General features: G+C 44.1%; 1 protein-coding gene across 3 annotated transcripts in view; it reads right to left on the bottom strand.

Moving 5' to 3' along the window:
* Window positions 1-17,715, bottom strand: part of TAF4 (TATA-box binding protein associated factor 4) — a 75,795-nt gene that overhangs the window by 16,678 nt on the left and 41,402 nt on the right. For 2 of the 3 annotated variants that reach the window (XM_081916685.1, XM_081916687.1), the window contains 9 exons: window positions 16,066-16,244; window positions 12,097-12,216; window positions 10,949-11,068; window positions 10,049-10,171; window positions 8,228-8,317; window positions 6,463-6,705; window positions 4,231-4,378; window positions 3,734-3,848; window positions 212-381 (listed from right to left, as the gene is read on the bottom strand). In XM_081916685.1, coding sequence (XP_081772811.1) covers window positions 212-381; window positions 3,734-3,848; window positions 4,231-4,378; window positions 6,463-6,705; window positions 8,228-8,317; window positions 10,049-10,171; window positions 10,949-11,068; window positions 12,097-12,216; window positions 16,066-16,244 — 1,308 coding nt within the window. The remainder of the gene's footprint in view (window positions 1-211; window positions 382-3,733; window positions 3,849-4,230; window positions 4,379-6,462; window positions 6,706-8,227; window positions 8,318-10,048; window positions 10,172-10,948; window positions 11,069-12,096; window positions 12,217-16,065; window positions 16,245-17,715) is intronic. The other variant, XM_081916686.1, reaches the window with a different exon arrangement.

Raw genomic sequence — 17,715 nt, 5'->3', positions numbered from 1 at the left:
CACATAGACAACTGTTGCCTTTGTCCCATCCACCCCTCATTCTCTATCCACTTTTGCTTAATAGAATGAACCTGTGTGTCACATCTAAGCTGTGCTCAATATGGGCCGCCACTGCTGGAACAGTAACATCATCACGTGGAACCATAAAAGGATGGAGTCGCTTCGTATCATTAATCGGGCCATTACGCTGCCGAGGTTGACAGCAACTCACCTATTTCGAGTATCCTTCTTTGCAAAGGTGCCGGGAGAAGAAAGGTTTCGTCTTTACACGACCTTGTTAATGTGCCCACCAACTCAGAATTCGTGGCCAATATACGTGCGCTCTCTTCTGATAGATTAACTCCTGCCATCGATGCGACATCATTGATATCATCGTCATCCCTTCAGAAAGAGGGAACAGTAGATTCAAAATAAGTATTATTTTTTTTAATCTGGAAATTTCCAAAAATGCCAGGAATTTGCAAAACAGCGAACTGTATTCAATGAGCAGCTGAATAGATACTGGGAGGGCGGGGGCAGCAAAAACAAAGTGAAGGGCATTTTGCAAAACAATACGGAATTTAAATGTGATTGTATTGGCTCAAATCTGGATATTTTTTGAGACACTGCCACTTGGTGCAAGGCAACTCTGGCTCTCTCCCAATTTTATCACATTCCAGAGGGTCTTAAGCAGGCTTCCTCAAACTCGGCCCTCCAGATGTTTTGGAACTACAATTCCCATCATCCCTGACCTGCTAGCTACGGATCATGGGAGTTGTAGGCCCAAAACATCTGGAGGGCCGAGTTTGAGGAAGCCTGGTCTTAAGAGTGGAAGACTAGCTTGCTGGATCAGGCCAATGGTCTATCTAGTCCAGCATCCTGTTCTCACAGTGACCAACTAGATCCCTGTGGAAAACTAGCAAACAGGACTCAAGCACAGGAGCACTCTCCCCATTGCGGCTTCCAGCACTCCCTCGACAAGTGGGAATGGCAATTGGACGGAAGACTCGAGAAAGCCCCACTGCATGAAAGGAGATCTTCTTGGCTATCTCTGGATCCAACCCACAGTAAAATATTGAGAGTATCAAAACTCAAAGAAAAGTAAGCTGAATCCAACAAAACTACAGAACTTCATTGAAAGATGAAATGTGGACATTTGTTGACATCAGTAAAGACTGTTGTCGAAGGAAGAAACCTTAACGAATATGAATAATCAAAAGGCATGGTTCAAATTTATGCAAATAAGGCATTAACGCACCAGTAGATTTTCCCATTAATAAACTGGGGGGGGGGGCTGGGGGAGAATGAAAGACAATCCATAATAATGACAACAACAACAACAACGGGGGGCGCGTGTGCTTTTTCAACACGGTTCATAATCTCTATTGTTTTGGGATCTGGCAACATGATTGTTACCACAAAGGCTGATTGCTGAAGAATTGATGCTTTTGAATTATGGTGCTGGAGGAGACTCTTGAGAGTCCCATGGACTGCAAGAAGATCAAACATCTCCATTCTTAAGGAAATCAGCCCTGAGTGCTCACTGGAAGGACAGATCCTGAAGCTGAGGCTCCAATACTTTGGCCACCTCATGAGAAGAGAAGACTCCCTGGAAAAGACCCTGATGTTGGGAAAGATTGAGGGCACAAGGAGAAGGGGACGACAGAGGGCGAGATGTTTGGATAGTGTTACAAAAGCGACCAACGTGAGTTTGACCAAACTCTGGGAAGACAGGAGTGCCTGGCGTGCTCTGGTCCATGGGGACATGCAGAGTTGGACACAACTAATCAACTAAACAACAACCACAACCACAACATGAATGTTATGTGGACACTGACAGAAGGTGACAAAGCTCAGCATCCACAGGCTAGATTAGCCGTTCTCAAACTGTAGGGCAGAGGGAATGAGACAGTTGGAAGAAAGAACGGTAAAACAGACTGGGGGTCAGGAATCAAGGAGGAAGAGATGGGGTGGTTCAGCTCATTGACTTCTCCTGGTCCAGCAAGGGGGTGCTGTTGCCCAGCAACAAAATAAAATATAAAGGATATCCAGGTCAAGCCTAGCTTCCTGTATGCTGGTACTACTGCCCTTTCCTTCCCACAGGAAAGAAGAATAAGCAAGATGTGCTGCTCCCTGGTTCCAGCTGTGCATTTTATACCCAATGCATGTAAGTCGACCTTTTCATCGGAGACTTAAGATAGGGGCTCCTCTATTCCCTCTCATACTTAAGCCACCTGGTAGAAACTGAAGACCACTTCCATCACCCCTAATATCTGTGGGGAGGGAAAATTAGTGGTGTATTGAGATGGAGGAGTAAAAAAGAAGAATGCCTCTTTGGTTCCCCTCTCGCTTGGGGTTTCTTCTCTCTTTGTTGCCCCTAAAACAGAGGTCTGCAACCTTTAAAACAAAAAGAGCCACTTGGACCTGTTTCCGAAGAACAAAAAACTGGGAGCCGCAAAACTCGTCATTATAAAAATATTTTTTGTCACTTTTTTATTATTTCTTTGTTTGACCCCTCAGAATTACTCCTCCTCATAGAAATAAACGTTAAATTAACAAGTTACCTTTTTGTGTGTGTGTGTTCTTCACTCCCCTTCAAAACAGTGACCAGCGTACATGCCCCCTTTCAATGCAGTGACCAGCATACATGCCCCTTACAATGTAGCGGGCGGACGGGAAGGTGACGTCGGGACGGTGCGTGACTAACGCATGCACCGCCCCCATGCGACGTCACAGCCAGTACAGCGCCAGCCACAGTGGGGAGTGTCGGGGCGCACAATGCACCTCCTCCCCTTGCTAGTATCCGCCCCGGAGCCGCAGCAAAGGTGTAAAAGAGCCACATGCGGCTCCGGAGCCGCGGGTTGCAGACCCCGGCACTAAAATCAGGAAGGGCTTTCAGACCATTCCATCTCTCCTTCTCTTTTTTAAAAGGTATGTTGGCAGGATACGTTGCTCCCCCACCAGAGAATAGGTTCTTCCCAGGATTTCCCCCTTCGCTGCTGCCTCACAGAAGTGGGAGGAGATGTAAGAAAGGAGAAACCAAGAGGTCCTGATCCAGCATTCTTTGAACCCCTTTGCCCAAATTGACAGAGCCTAGTCCATCAAAGTAGGCTGCCAGAAGGATCTCTGTGCTTTAACCTATCAAACATGGGGAGGCATATAGAGTATAGGTAGGCAAACTAAGGCCCGGGGGCCAGATCCGGCCCAATCGCCTTCTAAATCCGGACCACGGATGGTCCAGGAATTAGCATGTTTTCACATGAGTAGAATGTGTCCTTTTATTTAAAATGCATCTCTGGGTTATTTGTGGGGCATAGGAATTCTTTCATTCCCCCCCAAAAAAATATAGCTCCGGCCCCCCACATGGTCTGAGGGACAGAGGACCGGCCCCCTGCTGAAAGAGTTTGCTGACCCCTGATATAGAGGGAAGCATTCAGAAGTTGCATAGGAGTCCGCCTGCCCGGATTCCAGAAAGATTTGAGAGACACTAGGCAGTATAATAAATACAGAAATGCAATTCAGCATGGAAGACAGAATGAGCCTACTATATTTGCTAATCCAGATAAGAAGATATTTAAAAGATCAGTATTTATTCCCTGGGTGCTGCAAATCTGCAGCTACTGAGAAAGCAACATAAAGCATAACCAAAACACACACACAAATACAAAATATCTGTCGCAGGGACAGGTGTCATTTCCAGGATTCTACCCCCCCTCCTGCAAATCTCTTTGCACTAATGCACAGGATTACTTACCTAAAAGAACCTCCCCCAGGTTCTTTGAGTTTGTTTTTTTGAGCAGCAGCTGCTTGACTTGAAAGTGTAGAAAGAGCTTTGGTTCCAGGTAATACTGTCTGTTTTACCACAGGGACTGCAAGGAAAGGAAATCAAGAAAAATGCTCTGTAATTCAGAATCCACACAAACACACCAAAACCAGCAGAATGGTGCAAAGTCTTTACCCGAAGCAGAATTAAGAGGAGAGGGAGTTAAGCATAGAGTATGCATAGTCCTGCCCCATGACCTGATAAATCTGCTACCGGAGATGCTAGCTCAGAAAGAATGTATATTTCCTGTGCAGGTTTTCTGACTTTCAAGAATCCGATAAAAAAACTTCTCCAAAACTAGCATGTACCATTAAGAGGCCCTGTGACTGAAAACATTGTTTTCCAAGTGCAACCAGCATCAGACGGCTGGTTTTTTAAATGAAAAAAAAATCCCATTATAATAAATAACAAGAATGCTTCTCTCTTACCTGTCTGAAGTGGGTTTAGCTGAATTTGTTGAGGAGCAGTAAGCATAATACGGTTGTGCGGTGGCCGCAAGGCTACCATAGGGGTCTGTGTCAATGTCACCTGTGGTGGCCTGATCAACGTGCCCGGCTTTTGAGACTGCTGAATAACCTGAAAACATTCGAAGAGACATTTGTTTCAATAAACCGGCTAAGAACAAGAAAGCCTAGGTGCACTTTTTTATAACATGAATACAAAGCTGGAAATGAATGAATTGCAGCTAAAATATTATGTCCATTTTTCACATGGCCTCGTCCTTACCCTGCCCACCCCCCTAATATTCTTAAGAGGGTCCCTTCTCCAGCCTTCAGATATTAGCTGGAAGCGGGGAGGCAGAAAAAGGTCCTCCTTTCCTTCCACTCTGCAGTTATAATCTGAAATCTTAGGCACAGTACTGCACCCAGAACTCAGAAACTGCCCGTGCTAATTAAATTCCCTGTCGCAAAATGAGCCTAGAACAATAGGAGTTTCGAACACTGACCTTGAGCTCTTTGGAGGAAAAGGTGGCAGAGAAACGTGAGAAATGAATAAGAAATGAACTACTCTCAAGAATGAGAGTAGTTGCAGTTGACTAAGAAGGCCAATTCAACTGACAGCTTTTGGAACCCTTTAAGCAGGGATTTTTTTCAGCAGGAACTCACTGGTACTCAATTCCAGCACCTCTCAGGTGGGTGCCATTGCCATTATAAGAGAACATGGAAGACATTAATGGTAAGTTCTGGCACCTCTTCTAGAAAAATAGCACTGCCTTTAACCATGCCGCTAGTCTCTCAAATTAAAGCAGGCCATATGTGAAAAGGGTATTTTCCACACCAACCTAATAGGGTCTAGAGATGCACGATAAAATATTTGTTATATGCAGCCCTGGAGTGGCCCCTTGTTTTATACAAACACTACAGCCCTATCCAAAGTTATTCAAGAATGAAAACCATTCCATTTTTAGTGGGTGATGTTGCTCTGCCAGACTTTGCGATACAAGGTTGTCAGAAGCCTCTCCCCATTTAATGCATAATTTAGATACACCTTGTGGATGATGAGTGTATCTAGCCAGAAAGCCCCATTCCCTTGCAGTACAGGAGCAGTGGGTTTAACAATAGCCCATCCTCACAGCTGCAAGTACAGGAAGAGAAACAGCTTAGTTATTCAAGTAACTAAGAGCAGGAATGCTGACAGGCAAGTGCGGGTAGTCAAATCCAATACAGGTTTGAATCATTAGACACTAGCAAAATCAAACTAAAGAATACTGTCATTTACAGAACCTCTTTCGGAGAGGTTATCAATGCACATACGCAACGGCTGCCTTGCCATTCATTTAGTGTGCTGTTTGGTCTCTTATCAGTAGCCAGCCTAATGATCCTAGGAACCTTGCAATCATGGTACAATGGATATGGCTATCCACTACTGCTTGCCCCTAGCCTCTGGCAAATCATTTGTATGCTGATTCTGAACGCGCAAGTTTTAACTGTCATAGTTCGAAGAACTTTTCTCCATGAACTTTTAAAAGCTACCTGCTGCTACTGGCTATCTTGCAGAAATGAATCCAAGAAGTTGCTTTTGGCCTATGCGAAGCAGGACCTCCCTTTAATTTCTCCTGTACCTACTGCCAATAAAATCTTTGTTTTCAGAAAGGCTGCGATAGCAACAACATACAGCGATTGCTAGGGTAAGGATAGAAGTTGTGTCGTGCAGCTCAGGGCCACTGCACAAAAGTTTGTAATATATCCTTGATAGAGCTTTTTCTTTATCAAGGAAAAGGAGGTATGGGTAAAGGGAATGTGAAGCAGAGAAACATCTTATGGGGGCGGGCGGGGTGGAAATCACTGACTCTTTCTACATCTACAGCTTTTCCATTCTGAATTGCTCTCGCCCCTCCTCCCTCCACACCAAAGCTATTTTTCCCTGCAGCGGAAATCCAGCTGGGAGCAATTTGGAGCAGAAAAATGGGTAGGGAGAGGGTTAAGCACACATGCTTTACATGCCCACCTCCTGAATATGCTTTTCCTGAGAGCAAGGAAAAGGAGACCATTGACTACAGAGCAACAGACATTTGTACCAACTGATAAACATGCATGAAATATCGACAAGATATCTGGTTTTACGTTCAGTTTATGCCCATTACTGACTGGTGTTAGGAAGAAAAGGATTCGGTTTTCTGGGAGGTAAAGTGTAGGACTGATTCATTTTGGTTTACACACCACCTGCGTGGGCTGCCCTTGTTTGCCAACCCCAACTTGCGTCGGCTGCGTTAGGCTGATGACGGGCTGCTGCAAGGTACTTGTGACGGTGGCAGGGGTCTTTCCTGCTGTACGCTGAACTGAGCCGCTCAGCATCACCGCTGTCAGGGCCGTCGTGGGCTGCGTCGTGGGCTGCTGCTGCTGGCTTTGCTGAATGAAAGCCGCTGAATCTGGAGTCAGCTGTCTCAAGGCAGGTAAGCTCCGCTACGGGAACAAAAGAGGAAGTGACATCACACTGCTGTGTGTGTAAGCATCACACACACACACCCAAAAATTAGCATCAGGTTTCAGTTATCCCTAGAGGCATTGGAAATGTGCAGTAGTTTGTGGTGAGTGACACCCCCGTGTAGCATACTGTTAGACAAGGAACACAGTCAAGAATCAGACGTTATCTCAAGCCTTGCTATCCAGAGATAAAAATCCCTATCAAACAAGGAATCTTAGGTTGTATTTGTAATACTTACTTGTCCAAAGGGGGCAAACTTTCTCTGTGGAACAGTAAACTCTATACTCCAGCCGAGCGAACAACTGGCTACAATATTTCATGAGAGGGGCAAATCAATCGCCCAAAACTGTGCCGGCTTTGCCTTCCAATTCATTTCAATTACTGAATTGACACAGTGATGCCCCCATTTGCAGGGACATGTGGGGGTGATAATACTGACCCATCTTGCAGAGTTGTTGTAAAGATGCCTGTGCAGCGTGAGAAGCGCTAAAGGCAAGTTAGAGTTGTGCGTACCTCTTAATACCCTGGGATGAAAATAGTACTTGGGAATCTGCCTCAAAGCAGGGGAAAGCCCATCCTTGAAAAGGAAATAAAATCTACAGTCTGCAACTCTTGACTGCACAGGCTTGACAGGAATGCTCAAAGCACTGACGTCTGAGACAAGGAGTGCCTCATGAGTGCAAAATCTGACATTTCTGTGCAGATCCCCTAGGACGGACTAGAAATACTGTGGATTTTACCACATTATCAGCAGGAACCAAACAAAAATGCAGAGTATACTGCACTATTATTATTATTATTATTATTATTTTATTTGTACCCTGCCCATCTGACTTGGTTGCCAACAGTATGGTACTAGCTAATATTTAACCAATGGAACTGGCTCATAGAATTCTTATTCTTCCCATTATTATTATTTGTTGTTGTTGCTGCTGCTGTTGTTAAAATTTGTATACTGCCCTTCATCTGCAGATCCCAGGCCAGTTTACAACATACTCAGGGCTTTTCACAATAATTGCTAGTTGGAAATCAGAACAAGTGATATAATATCAGGCTTGAAAATGCACTTTTGCATACACCCTGCACACACAATACAACATGACTTGGGATTCACACACGTTAAATTCCTATAGTTCCTCCATATACACCTTTTTTTAGGAGGAAGGGATGCTGAGAGCAAGAATGCATGTGTATACCCAGGATCACACATCATCTCACCAGGTCTACCAGATTTCCAGCAGTGATTGTGTGAACACAGTAATTCAATATTCTGCATACAGAATATTGTCACAGCTGCACTCTATAGTTTTTACATCAAGAAAGTTCCCCTGTGATTCCTCTTACGGAGGAACAGAAAGAGATTTTTTTTGTTCTTGTAGTCAGTCATCTTTATTACTTTAATTTGGTACCAATTTTTAACAGTGTTTCCCACTTCTTTACTGAGAAGGGCAAGAGGCTTTTCTGCCAAGTGATGCAACTAGAATGAAGAGAGGTTGTTACCTTCAAGAAAGGCACAAGGTAAGGTTGAGGTGAAGAATTAAGTTCCCGGTACAATCTGCTGGTGAAATCTTCTGCTTCAATTTTTCCATCCTGAAGAATAAAATTCAGATTCAGATTTTCCAGATAATGAATTCCAGATATTAAGCCCTCAACCATTTAAATGTATAAGAAGGACATATCTTATTAACAAGATACAGTTGCACCTTGGTTGCCAAATGCCTTGGTACTCGGACGTTTTGGCTCCAGAACGCGCCAAACCTGGAAGTGAGTGTTCCAGTTTGCAAACGTTTTTTGGAAGTTGAATGTCTGACACGGCTTCCAATTGAGTGCAGGAAGCTCCTGCAGCCAATCAGAAGCCACACCTTGGTTTCTGAACCATTCTGGGAGTCGAATGGAGTTTGACAACCAAGGTACCATTGTACTTAACTGGGTAAATTTATTTAAGGCACTTTGCAAGAAGAATGCTACATATTCATCCAACATAAAAATACAAATAACACATCTGCTAGCAAGTTCAGTTTAAATACATTTTTAATACACTTGAATTGCTCTTATTTTCTATGCTCATAAGCAGAATGCTAATCATTTCAAAAAGTCACAAAAAAGTGTATGTTTACATCAAATGGTAGAGCTGTTATTTTGAATGGATTGTTTTTGATTCCTCTGCTTTTTCAATACTGTGGTTTTTCAATACTGGAGAGCAATGAGAACATCCATATGACTGAAGCCTTCTATGGTTTTCATTTCACATGAATGAACTCTGTCTTGTTAGGGTATATCTTGCCTAAGTTTTGTTATTCCATACACATGTGACTGTTGTAATAAATAAAAAAGTTGGGGTGGGGAGGAAAATTCCCATAATTTCATTTTAAACAGTCAATCTTTTTAATGTTTTGAAATTATTTCCTTAATTCACCTTAAAAAAGATGACATGTTTTAAATGAATGGATAGCAATAAGACACTGGAAAATTATGACAGGTTGCTGTGCAGAAGCAGGTTATTTCTCTGTAGCTTTCCCTGCTCATTGGCCTTATATCTAAAAATAGATGTTCTGAGTCGCATCCATAACACCTTGTACATTACTTCAGAATTTGCTCTTCGGATATTACAACAGGGGTAGCTAACCTGCGGTCCTCAAGTGTTGCTGAACTCCCAACTCCCATCAGACCCTGCCAGAATGGCAAATAGTCAAGGATGAGTTGAGAGTACGGCAGCATCCAAGTTTTGGTAGAGTATGAGACTCTTAATCTCAGGGTCATGGCTTTGAGCCCTACATTGGGCTAAAAGATTCTTACATCGCAAGGGGTTGGACTAGATGACTCTCACGGTCCCTAACAGTACAGAAAGTCAACATTTTACTCTCTTATTTTCAAACTACGTTTCATAACCGTATGTTTGTGGCCTGGTTCAGACAATCCAGCAGACTGGAGATGAGATATGGCAAGACTCATGCTCCTAAGGCCTCCACCCCCATCTTCTCCTTCATACATGCAAGGAGGGAAGTGGAAGTTTTGCTTTACAACAAATTGGGGTTCTGTGCTGCACCTCAACTCAAGGAACAGTGGTTCGTTCCAAGCGAAGTTGTTAAAAACAAATGATTAAACTATGGTTTCAGATCCTGGCTTATTAACTGATTTTAGTTAGAACAAACCACTGTTCCTTGGGTTTTAGACGACATGTGAACTGTGGTTTATTTTAAATTGGAAGCTTTCATTCTCTTCCTCTTATATGCAAAGGTAAAGGAGAGGGGAGAGACTCATTCTCAGTCACCCAAGCTATGTTTCAGATGAGGATCTGAACTAAACCGGTGTCTGTCTTACCAGCAGGTGCTGAACTAGTTCTTTCACATTAGCGGCAGTCTCAGAAGACTGCTTTCCAGAAGAGGCCAGTTTTATTAGCGTGGAGAGAAAATTCTTGCATTTCTTCACATTTTCCATGGTTTCCTATTGGAGGGAAAGATAGAAAAGAAAGTGAGACGGGAGAGGGTTGTTGTTGTTTTTAAAATGTATTTGAATTCAATCTGAACACTATAGAATCCCTTTCAACCCTATCGACTGGCAACACTGCCATTCAAATTGTATTTGGCCAGGGGTGTGGATATTCTGTGCCCATGCATAAAAAACACATGATGTGATAATGGAAACATGCCAGATTCTCAAGGATCCTGGCTTCCTTGTTTTTGTCTTAAAGAAAGTTTATGGCCCTTGTTACTACAAATATGCTTCATGGCTTCTGGGGCAATGCCTGTTGAATCTTAGAAGCTAGAAGGAGAAGCTGAGCAAGTTTTCCACCATTGCTGTATCATTATTAGATTTCAGTGTCCTGCCCAGTTCTTTGCCTCTCCCATCACCACTAGGAGTAGAATAAATTGTGCAAATTAAGATCAAAATAAGCAAATTGCTTATATGCTTTAATCCAGCTGCCCCCAACACAGAAATTAGGTTATTTTGGTGCAGAACTTGTACTTATTTTGTTTTACAGCATGTGTGTGGCACAGTAAAGTTTACCATAATTCCCACAAACATTTACATGATCACAGCACATTCGCCTCACTTAGCAGTTTCATACCCATAAGGTACAAACTGGAGTGCCAATACTGTGCCAGCGAAGTAGTCAGTATGCGCTACACTGAGCACTTGGTGGTAAGTTAATGGGTTCCTCTCTTGGAAGCTGGCAAGATTTGGCTTTTGACTTGCAACAAACAGTCATTGGGAGCTTACTGTGGCCGCAGCTGAGGCTATTGCGGCTGCTTGCACCGCCCTTTGAGACGTTCCAGTCTGCACAGCAGTTGCTGTTCCTAATGCTGTCGTTTGTGCAGGATTGCCCAGAACAATCTGAGGCTGCAAAGATACACAGATATTAGACAATTATACAGAGCTGCAAATGAAGGGAGGATGCATTTTATCAGACGCAATATCCTCCTTACAGTGATGTTAAAACAGGCTCCAAAAAAGAGAGACATTTGCTCTGGCCACCCGTCTGGCGCAGTTAAATGAAACAACCACCAGGTGGCACAAAGCCCTATGCATTCAGAATTCAAGACACTGGAAGTTGATTAAACAAAGCATGTGTTTTTGGTGCAAAAGGTAGAAGGCAGCAGAACACAGGACCTATGAAACGGGCTACAGACCTTGTGGTGCAGCGAAATAAATCTATTTTGCTTCTGCTTCTTAATCATCGCTCCCAATTATTATAAGGTCACTGTGCATGCAGACAGAACAAGCATGAGGGTAAAATCTTGGGGGGGGGGGGACTATGGTTTGCATCCCACATCAGTCACATAGTCAACATGTCAAGGAAGAATCGGTCCAAATCAAAACACACTGAAAAAATTGCACAGTTAAAAGCTGTTATCAGGGGAAAATGTTTAGAAGCGTAGTCACAGAAAGAGAAACTCTTTGCTGGTTCCACCTATCCGCTGACTCCCAAAAGTCTAAAGTAGCTGGAATAACTATCCACAAGTACTAATCTGGACCACCTGTGACATAATTTAAGAGGTGTAAAGAATCTTCAGCGATGCTATAGTTGTGCAGCTCCTGCAGAAAGTCCACACCCCTTCTGAATTAAGACACTTTATCATTTGAATGCACCAGCTTTTTAAACCTCAGTAAGGGCTGGAGTATTCAGTAATTTCTGTTTGCACTTATTACTGTACTTACTCTTCCTTTACAAGCTACACGTAAGCCCCACCGTGTTTGATGGAGTCCACTCACCTACTTGGGAGAATGCCCCACTGGCCCCAGTGTGACTTAGTTTTACATCTCCATCATCTATTCTCATATAAATGAACGGCGCCCAAACAGCACCCTGGGTCTCAGCCAATGTTCTGTTTTAGGATTAGCCGGCAAACGTATGTTGGCAACCTTACCTGAACTACAGGGGGCCGCTGTAGCGTTGTCGTGGGCTGTACAGTTGTCTGTGCCTGAGACACTTGCTTGATTATAGTGGTTGGAGCCACCTGCCGCGCAATGATAGGCGTTCCAGGAGCCTGCAAAAAAGAATCCCAGGTACATTCACAGAGAAGTAGCCACATATAAATAGATAACATGCCCAGTTTAACCAAGAATCCAACCTAAGGTAAGTTGGGCTGAAATTTTAAGTCCCAGCACTTTCTTCAATTCTGCATCCTTTAAAGCAAATCCACACCCAGGTACTTAGTCCCGAATAGTTATAGCTTTGAGTTGTTTCAGCTGCACATCTTCATAACTTTAGATCTAGTCTAGATTTTTCATGGGTGTTTTTTGTTTGTTTGTTTTTAAACCAACGGGTTTATAACCCACTAGGGCTGGACGATATCTGGTTTTCATCATTGTGATATATCACCAGCTAGTCATCATATATATCACAATGTCTGAAATAAGGATAGAGCTATGTAGAGGCATTGACTGGCTTCATGGTTTTCCCCACATTGTGATTTCTGCATAGCACACGAGTACGAATGCACACACACACACACACACACAACCAGTATCATGATATGGACTTCAAACCAGTTTTGGACAATGTTCTACATGATTCTGTGGGCTATAGGGCTGGAATCACAGAAAAGTCACAGGGCTACGCTTACTATCTTGATCCCAACATTGATATGGCAAGTTAGATCTTCATCAAAAGTTACTGTGAAGATTAACAGAGTACAGGATGTAACTTCAGGGAAGTCTGAACTTGATAACTGGAATTATTAATTAGGCTATTTTATTATTAAAATTCCAAAAGCAATATGTCAAGTCTCCAAGCCTCTAATAAAAAACCTTGAGATAAAGGCTGATTTTCTGCTGGGAAAAAATCCTCCTTTAGTCCTAATATTTGAAGCTGCAATGTATTAATTTTTTATTTTTTAAAAAATAAAATAAAAAATCACATGGTTATAATTCACTTGTCTGAATTTGCATAAAAATGTTATGGCTCTAAGACTAAATCAGCATTGTTCTAATAGGTATTAACTAAACAGTTGAGGTAGAATCAGAAAACATGAGATGATTAATTATCCAAATCCAGACTTTCAGATCCTTAAAGTAGCCCCACCTCCCCATCCTTGCTTCAACTTTAAGTCCCTATCTATCCATCCCTAAACTATGGCCACATATCCAATATCCTTAATTATGGCCAAAGACTTTTAAATTATGACCCAGACTTTTAAATACTGCAATTGGAGTGGATTGTAAAAATGGAAATTAAGGCAAGCACACTTCTACAACTAAGAGCAGGTTAACTGAGGAATGTGAGTTTGCTAGCACATAATCTGGATTTTAAAAAAACAGAGGTGAACAGAAATCATGCAACACTAAACTCAGGCCAGGGGTTTCAGCTTGCCTTAGAATACCCCAGATGGCACTCAGCACAAAATCCTGAAGCTCAGGGCCAAGCTAAGAATCACCAATGGGTTTTTGTTTTCTTTTACTGAAAGGCAGCTGTGGGGGGCAGCAGGTAGGGCTGCTTATTTTTGTAATTTATATCACAGCTAGCATTCCCAGAGCTGCTTACAAAACAACAAAAACAAAATCGTACAGAAGCACTGAATACAGCACAGAAAAAAAGATAAAACTCTGATCGGTGAAGATGCTGTGAAGGGAGGCTTCATGCTGCCTATCAGATCAACCTCCCAACTCCTACTTGCGTGCAAGAAGGAGCAGGGCGGGGATCTCTGAGCTGTGAAGGCAGGCTTCACAGGAGGGGGCAGAGATCTCTCAGTTACTGTATTTTTTGCTCTATAATACTCACTTTTTCTCTCCTAAAAAGTAAGGGGAAATGTGTGTGCGTCTTATGGAGCGAATGCAGGCTGCGCAGCTATCACAGAAGCCAGAACAGCAAGAGGGATTGCTGCTTTCACTGTGCAGTGATTGCTGTTCTGGCTTCTGAGATTCAGAATATTTTTTTCTTGTTTTCCTCCTCCAAAAATTAGGTGCCTCTTGTGGTCTGGTGCGTCTTATAGAGCGAAAAATACGGTAGGCAACAAGAAGCCTCCCTTCCCAGCTGCATGCAAGTAGGAAGGGGATTGGGGCGGCTCCGATGGGAAGGGAAGCATCACGCTGCCTGAGATCCCTGCCCCCTCCTGCTTGCACACAAGTAGCAGTTGGGATGGGGCTGCTCCGAAAGGCAGTGTGAAACCTCGCTTCCCAGCTGGGGGATCCCCACCCCCTCCTGCTTGCACGCAAGTAGGAATGGGAAAGGGGCTGCTCCAATGGGAAGGGAGGCATCGGACTGCCGGAGCCTCGCCACCGCCACCGCTCTCAGCCCTCCTTCTCCGCCTTCCATGCCTGACCCACCATGCACCGCTTCCCCACCACCACCACCAAAGAACCAACAACTCAGGGGCTGCCCATGCTCATGGAGAAAGGAGTTAGAAGCCTCAGAGGAAGAGGAAACATGGCAGTTGAGGTCAAGGTGGCAGCCACCCCTCTGTCACCGCCATCGCTGCAGCATCACCATCCCGAACGTGCAGTAATTAATTAATTAAAGGGTCCCCAGATTCATTGAAAAAAATCTGGTAGCCTTAAGCTAAGGGGCAATTCTGAGCAAAAAGCACAGTGGAAGGGACAGGGTCAAGCACCTCTTTACCATTCATCCACTTCCAAATGCAACTTCCTACGGCCTTTTCTTTTTCTTTGAAAACCAAACAAAAGAAAGCACATTGATAACACAGTTGCATGCACCACCCATGAAGCATCTAGCATCGGCCTCAGTCGGAGTCCTGAAATCCCATGCTTGCTTCTGACCACAGCAGCCAATTATATTCATGCACATTTCATGTTCAGACCATTAACTTCCACATTATTTTTTTTAGAGGAGTGATTTGGAGGACGAAATTAACAAACTGATCTCCATCTAACTACAGAAAAGTGGGTCAATATCCAAGCACAAAGTCTGCAGTAGGCCTCAGATTTAATTTGCAAACAAATAAAGAAGGAAAGCAACATTGCTAGTCTTTAGGGTTCGACATAGTGAAAGTGTTTGCCGTAAACAAAGTTCTGGACAGGAATTCCACTCGTAAGGCGCTGGGAGTTTTCATGACACGACTATCAGCCAGGAAATGCATGTCTCCAGATACACACTCTTTCCCCTTTCCTTTACGACTGGCTCACAGTATGAAAAGCTGAATGCGATACCGAGCTATGCAAACAATATTATGTATGCATGTTAAGCAAATCCTTGCAAATTTGCCACATTTGGATCATTCGCTTCAGCTATGAAATTTGAGATTTTGGGCCATGGAAACCTGGAACGCAGCGAGTGAAGCTCTAGGATGGGAAGCACTTGCAATGGATATAACTAGGAGCTGCTTGTTTGGGGGAATAAAAGCTTCACTGGAAGGCTGGTGGGTAAATGCGGGTCTCTCAGGGACACGGGTGGCGCTGTGGGTTAAAGCCTCAGCGCCTAGGGCTTGCCGATCGAAAGGTCGGCAGTTCGAATCCCCGCGGCGGGGTGCGCTCCCGTTGTTCGGTCCCAGCGCCTGCCAACCTAGCAGTTCGAAAGCACCCCCGGGTGCAAGTAGATAAATAGGGACCGCTTACCAGCGGGAAGGTAAACGGCATTTCCGTGTGCAGCTCTGGCTCGCCAGAGCAGCGATGTCACGCTGGCCACGTGACCCGGAAGTGTCTTCGGACAGCGCTGGCCCCTGGCCTCTCGAGTGAGATGGGCGCACAACCCCAGAGTCTGGCAAGACTGGCCCGTACGGGCAGGGGTACCTTTACCTTTACAGTGGACTGAGAATCCTGCCACCTAGCATACTTTGCAGGCACGCAGAATACAACGCAGGGCATGTCGAGGGTAAACACCTGGAGGCAGCCAGCTTGGATACCCTCAAATGTAAGGAAATTTAAGATTTTATTTTACTTACGTTTCTCAGTGAACTGACCTGCACAGTCGAGATCTGGACCGGAGAAGCGCTGGTAGGGGTGGCAGGGCGAGGAGTCATGGTGGTTTGAGGCTGGGACTGAGCATGGGCCTGCATTTGCGCCAAAGCTTGTTGAGGGATCATCAGTAGCTGGCCATTCTCGCTACGCACAAGAACCATGCCTGAAAGGGAGGGAAGAAAGTGCCAGTCAGGATTGCCTTGGGAAACAGGAAGTCATTCCACATGCGGGATCAATGAAGATGCAACATGGGACACCGTTCAGTGAAAAGAGTTTCAATGAGATTCCGCAATTGTTTTCCCAGGACAGTTAAGCTCAAATTAACCAAAGAATATTTCCATTACCAGACTGCACAATGGGGGAAATGGTCCAATGACACAGTACATGCCTTGCATGCAGAAGGGCCCAAATCCAATCCCCAGCCCTTTCATGTAGAGAGTCAAGAACCTCCCGAGACAGATCCATCCTCCATGTATTATAAAAAGGAAACAACACTTATTTGACCCCAGATATTTGACACAGAGGGGGAAATCTACAGATACAGTCCAAAAGACGCACAGGGTGTTTTGTATATATGGGAGAATTTTAAAAAGCAAGTGGTCCTCAATGACCTGGAGCAAAAAGATCTTGTCATCCAGAGGAGCCCTGGCTGCCTAGATAAAACACTGTAGCCCCACACACCCTTACCTGGGAGTAAGGCCCACTGAACTCAGTGTGGCTGTCTTCTGAGTAGGCACTTAGTTATTTGCTAGATGCAAGTCAGCAGCACCAGATGACCATGCTCAGCTAGGCACTGGGGTGGATTTCACCCCACGCCTTGCAAAGCCAGGCCAATGCCCCCACCGGGCCCAGCACTGGCAGCAGCAGCAGCAGTGTGATTTCCTGTAAGCTCGCTTCTGACAGAGGTGGTTTTTGTGTGTGTGTGGGTTTTTTTTTTGGAAACATACTACATTTGTATACCACTCTTCCTCCAAGGAGTACAAGTGTACATGGGTGCTGTCTCATTTTAACAAGCGGTAGTCTAGGCTGAGATACAATGAATGTCTCAGAAGTTCCCTAGAGTGTTTCAGAAGATCTGAATGCAGGTCTGCCCAGTCCAAGTCTAGCATTCTGTTTAGGACACTGTGCGAGTTTTCATACTTATGTAGTTGCTTGTCTAGAAAAGCCATTGAGCTTCTCCCCTGTAACTCACTTGTGAAAACAACAGCAGAAGGAAAAAAACCTACTATTAAATTCAATCTCTATTAGGGCAGCCTTAAAAGCCACCAACCAATTAAACAGAGGTTTTCGTCAGAAAAGGGAACACAAATTGTCTAACTTCTAAATTAATTTCCCATAACAGATTTAGTCACAAAAGTGGTTATAAAAACCATAACTGGCCTCCAGTGCATCTGTAACAGACGGTGCAGTGCTGAATTACATCCCAAAAGAAAAATAAAAAGGACGAGGCAAATAAAGCTGCCGTTCCCTGCTTAACCACACATATCTACACTCTTAACCTGCTGTAACAGCTACAGCAGGGAAAGGGCTGAAAACAAAATTCACACCTGTTCTCAGTTCTTTTGGGCAGAGCTAGGATGTAACAAATCCAACACAGTTAGTGAAGCATTCATTCACTGAAACTCATCTAAAGA

This window comes from Podarcis melisellensis (assembly GCF_964234715.1).
Source record: "Podarcis melisellensis genome assembly, chromosome: 6".
Taxonomy (NCBI): Eukaryota; Metazoa; Chordata; class Lepidosauria; order Squamata; family Lacertidae; genus Podarcis; species Podarcis melisellensis.
Note: the sequence above shows the minus strand (reverse complement) of the source record. Positions and strands in the feature narration are given on the sequence as shown.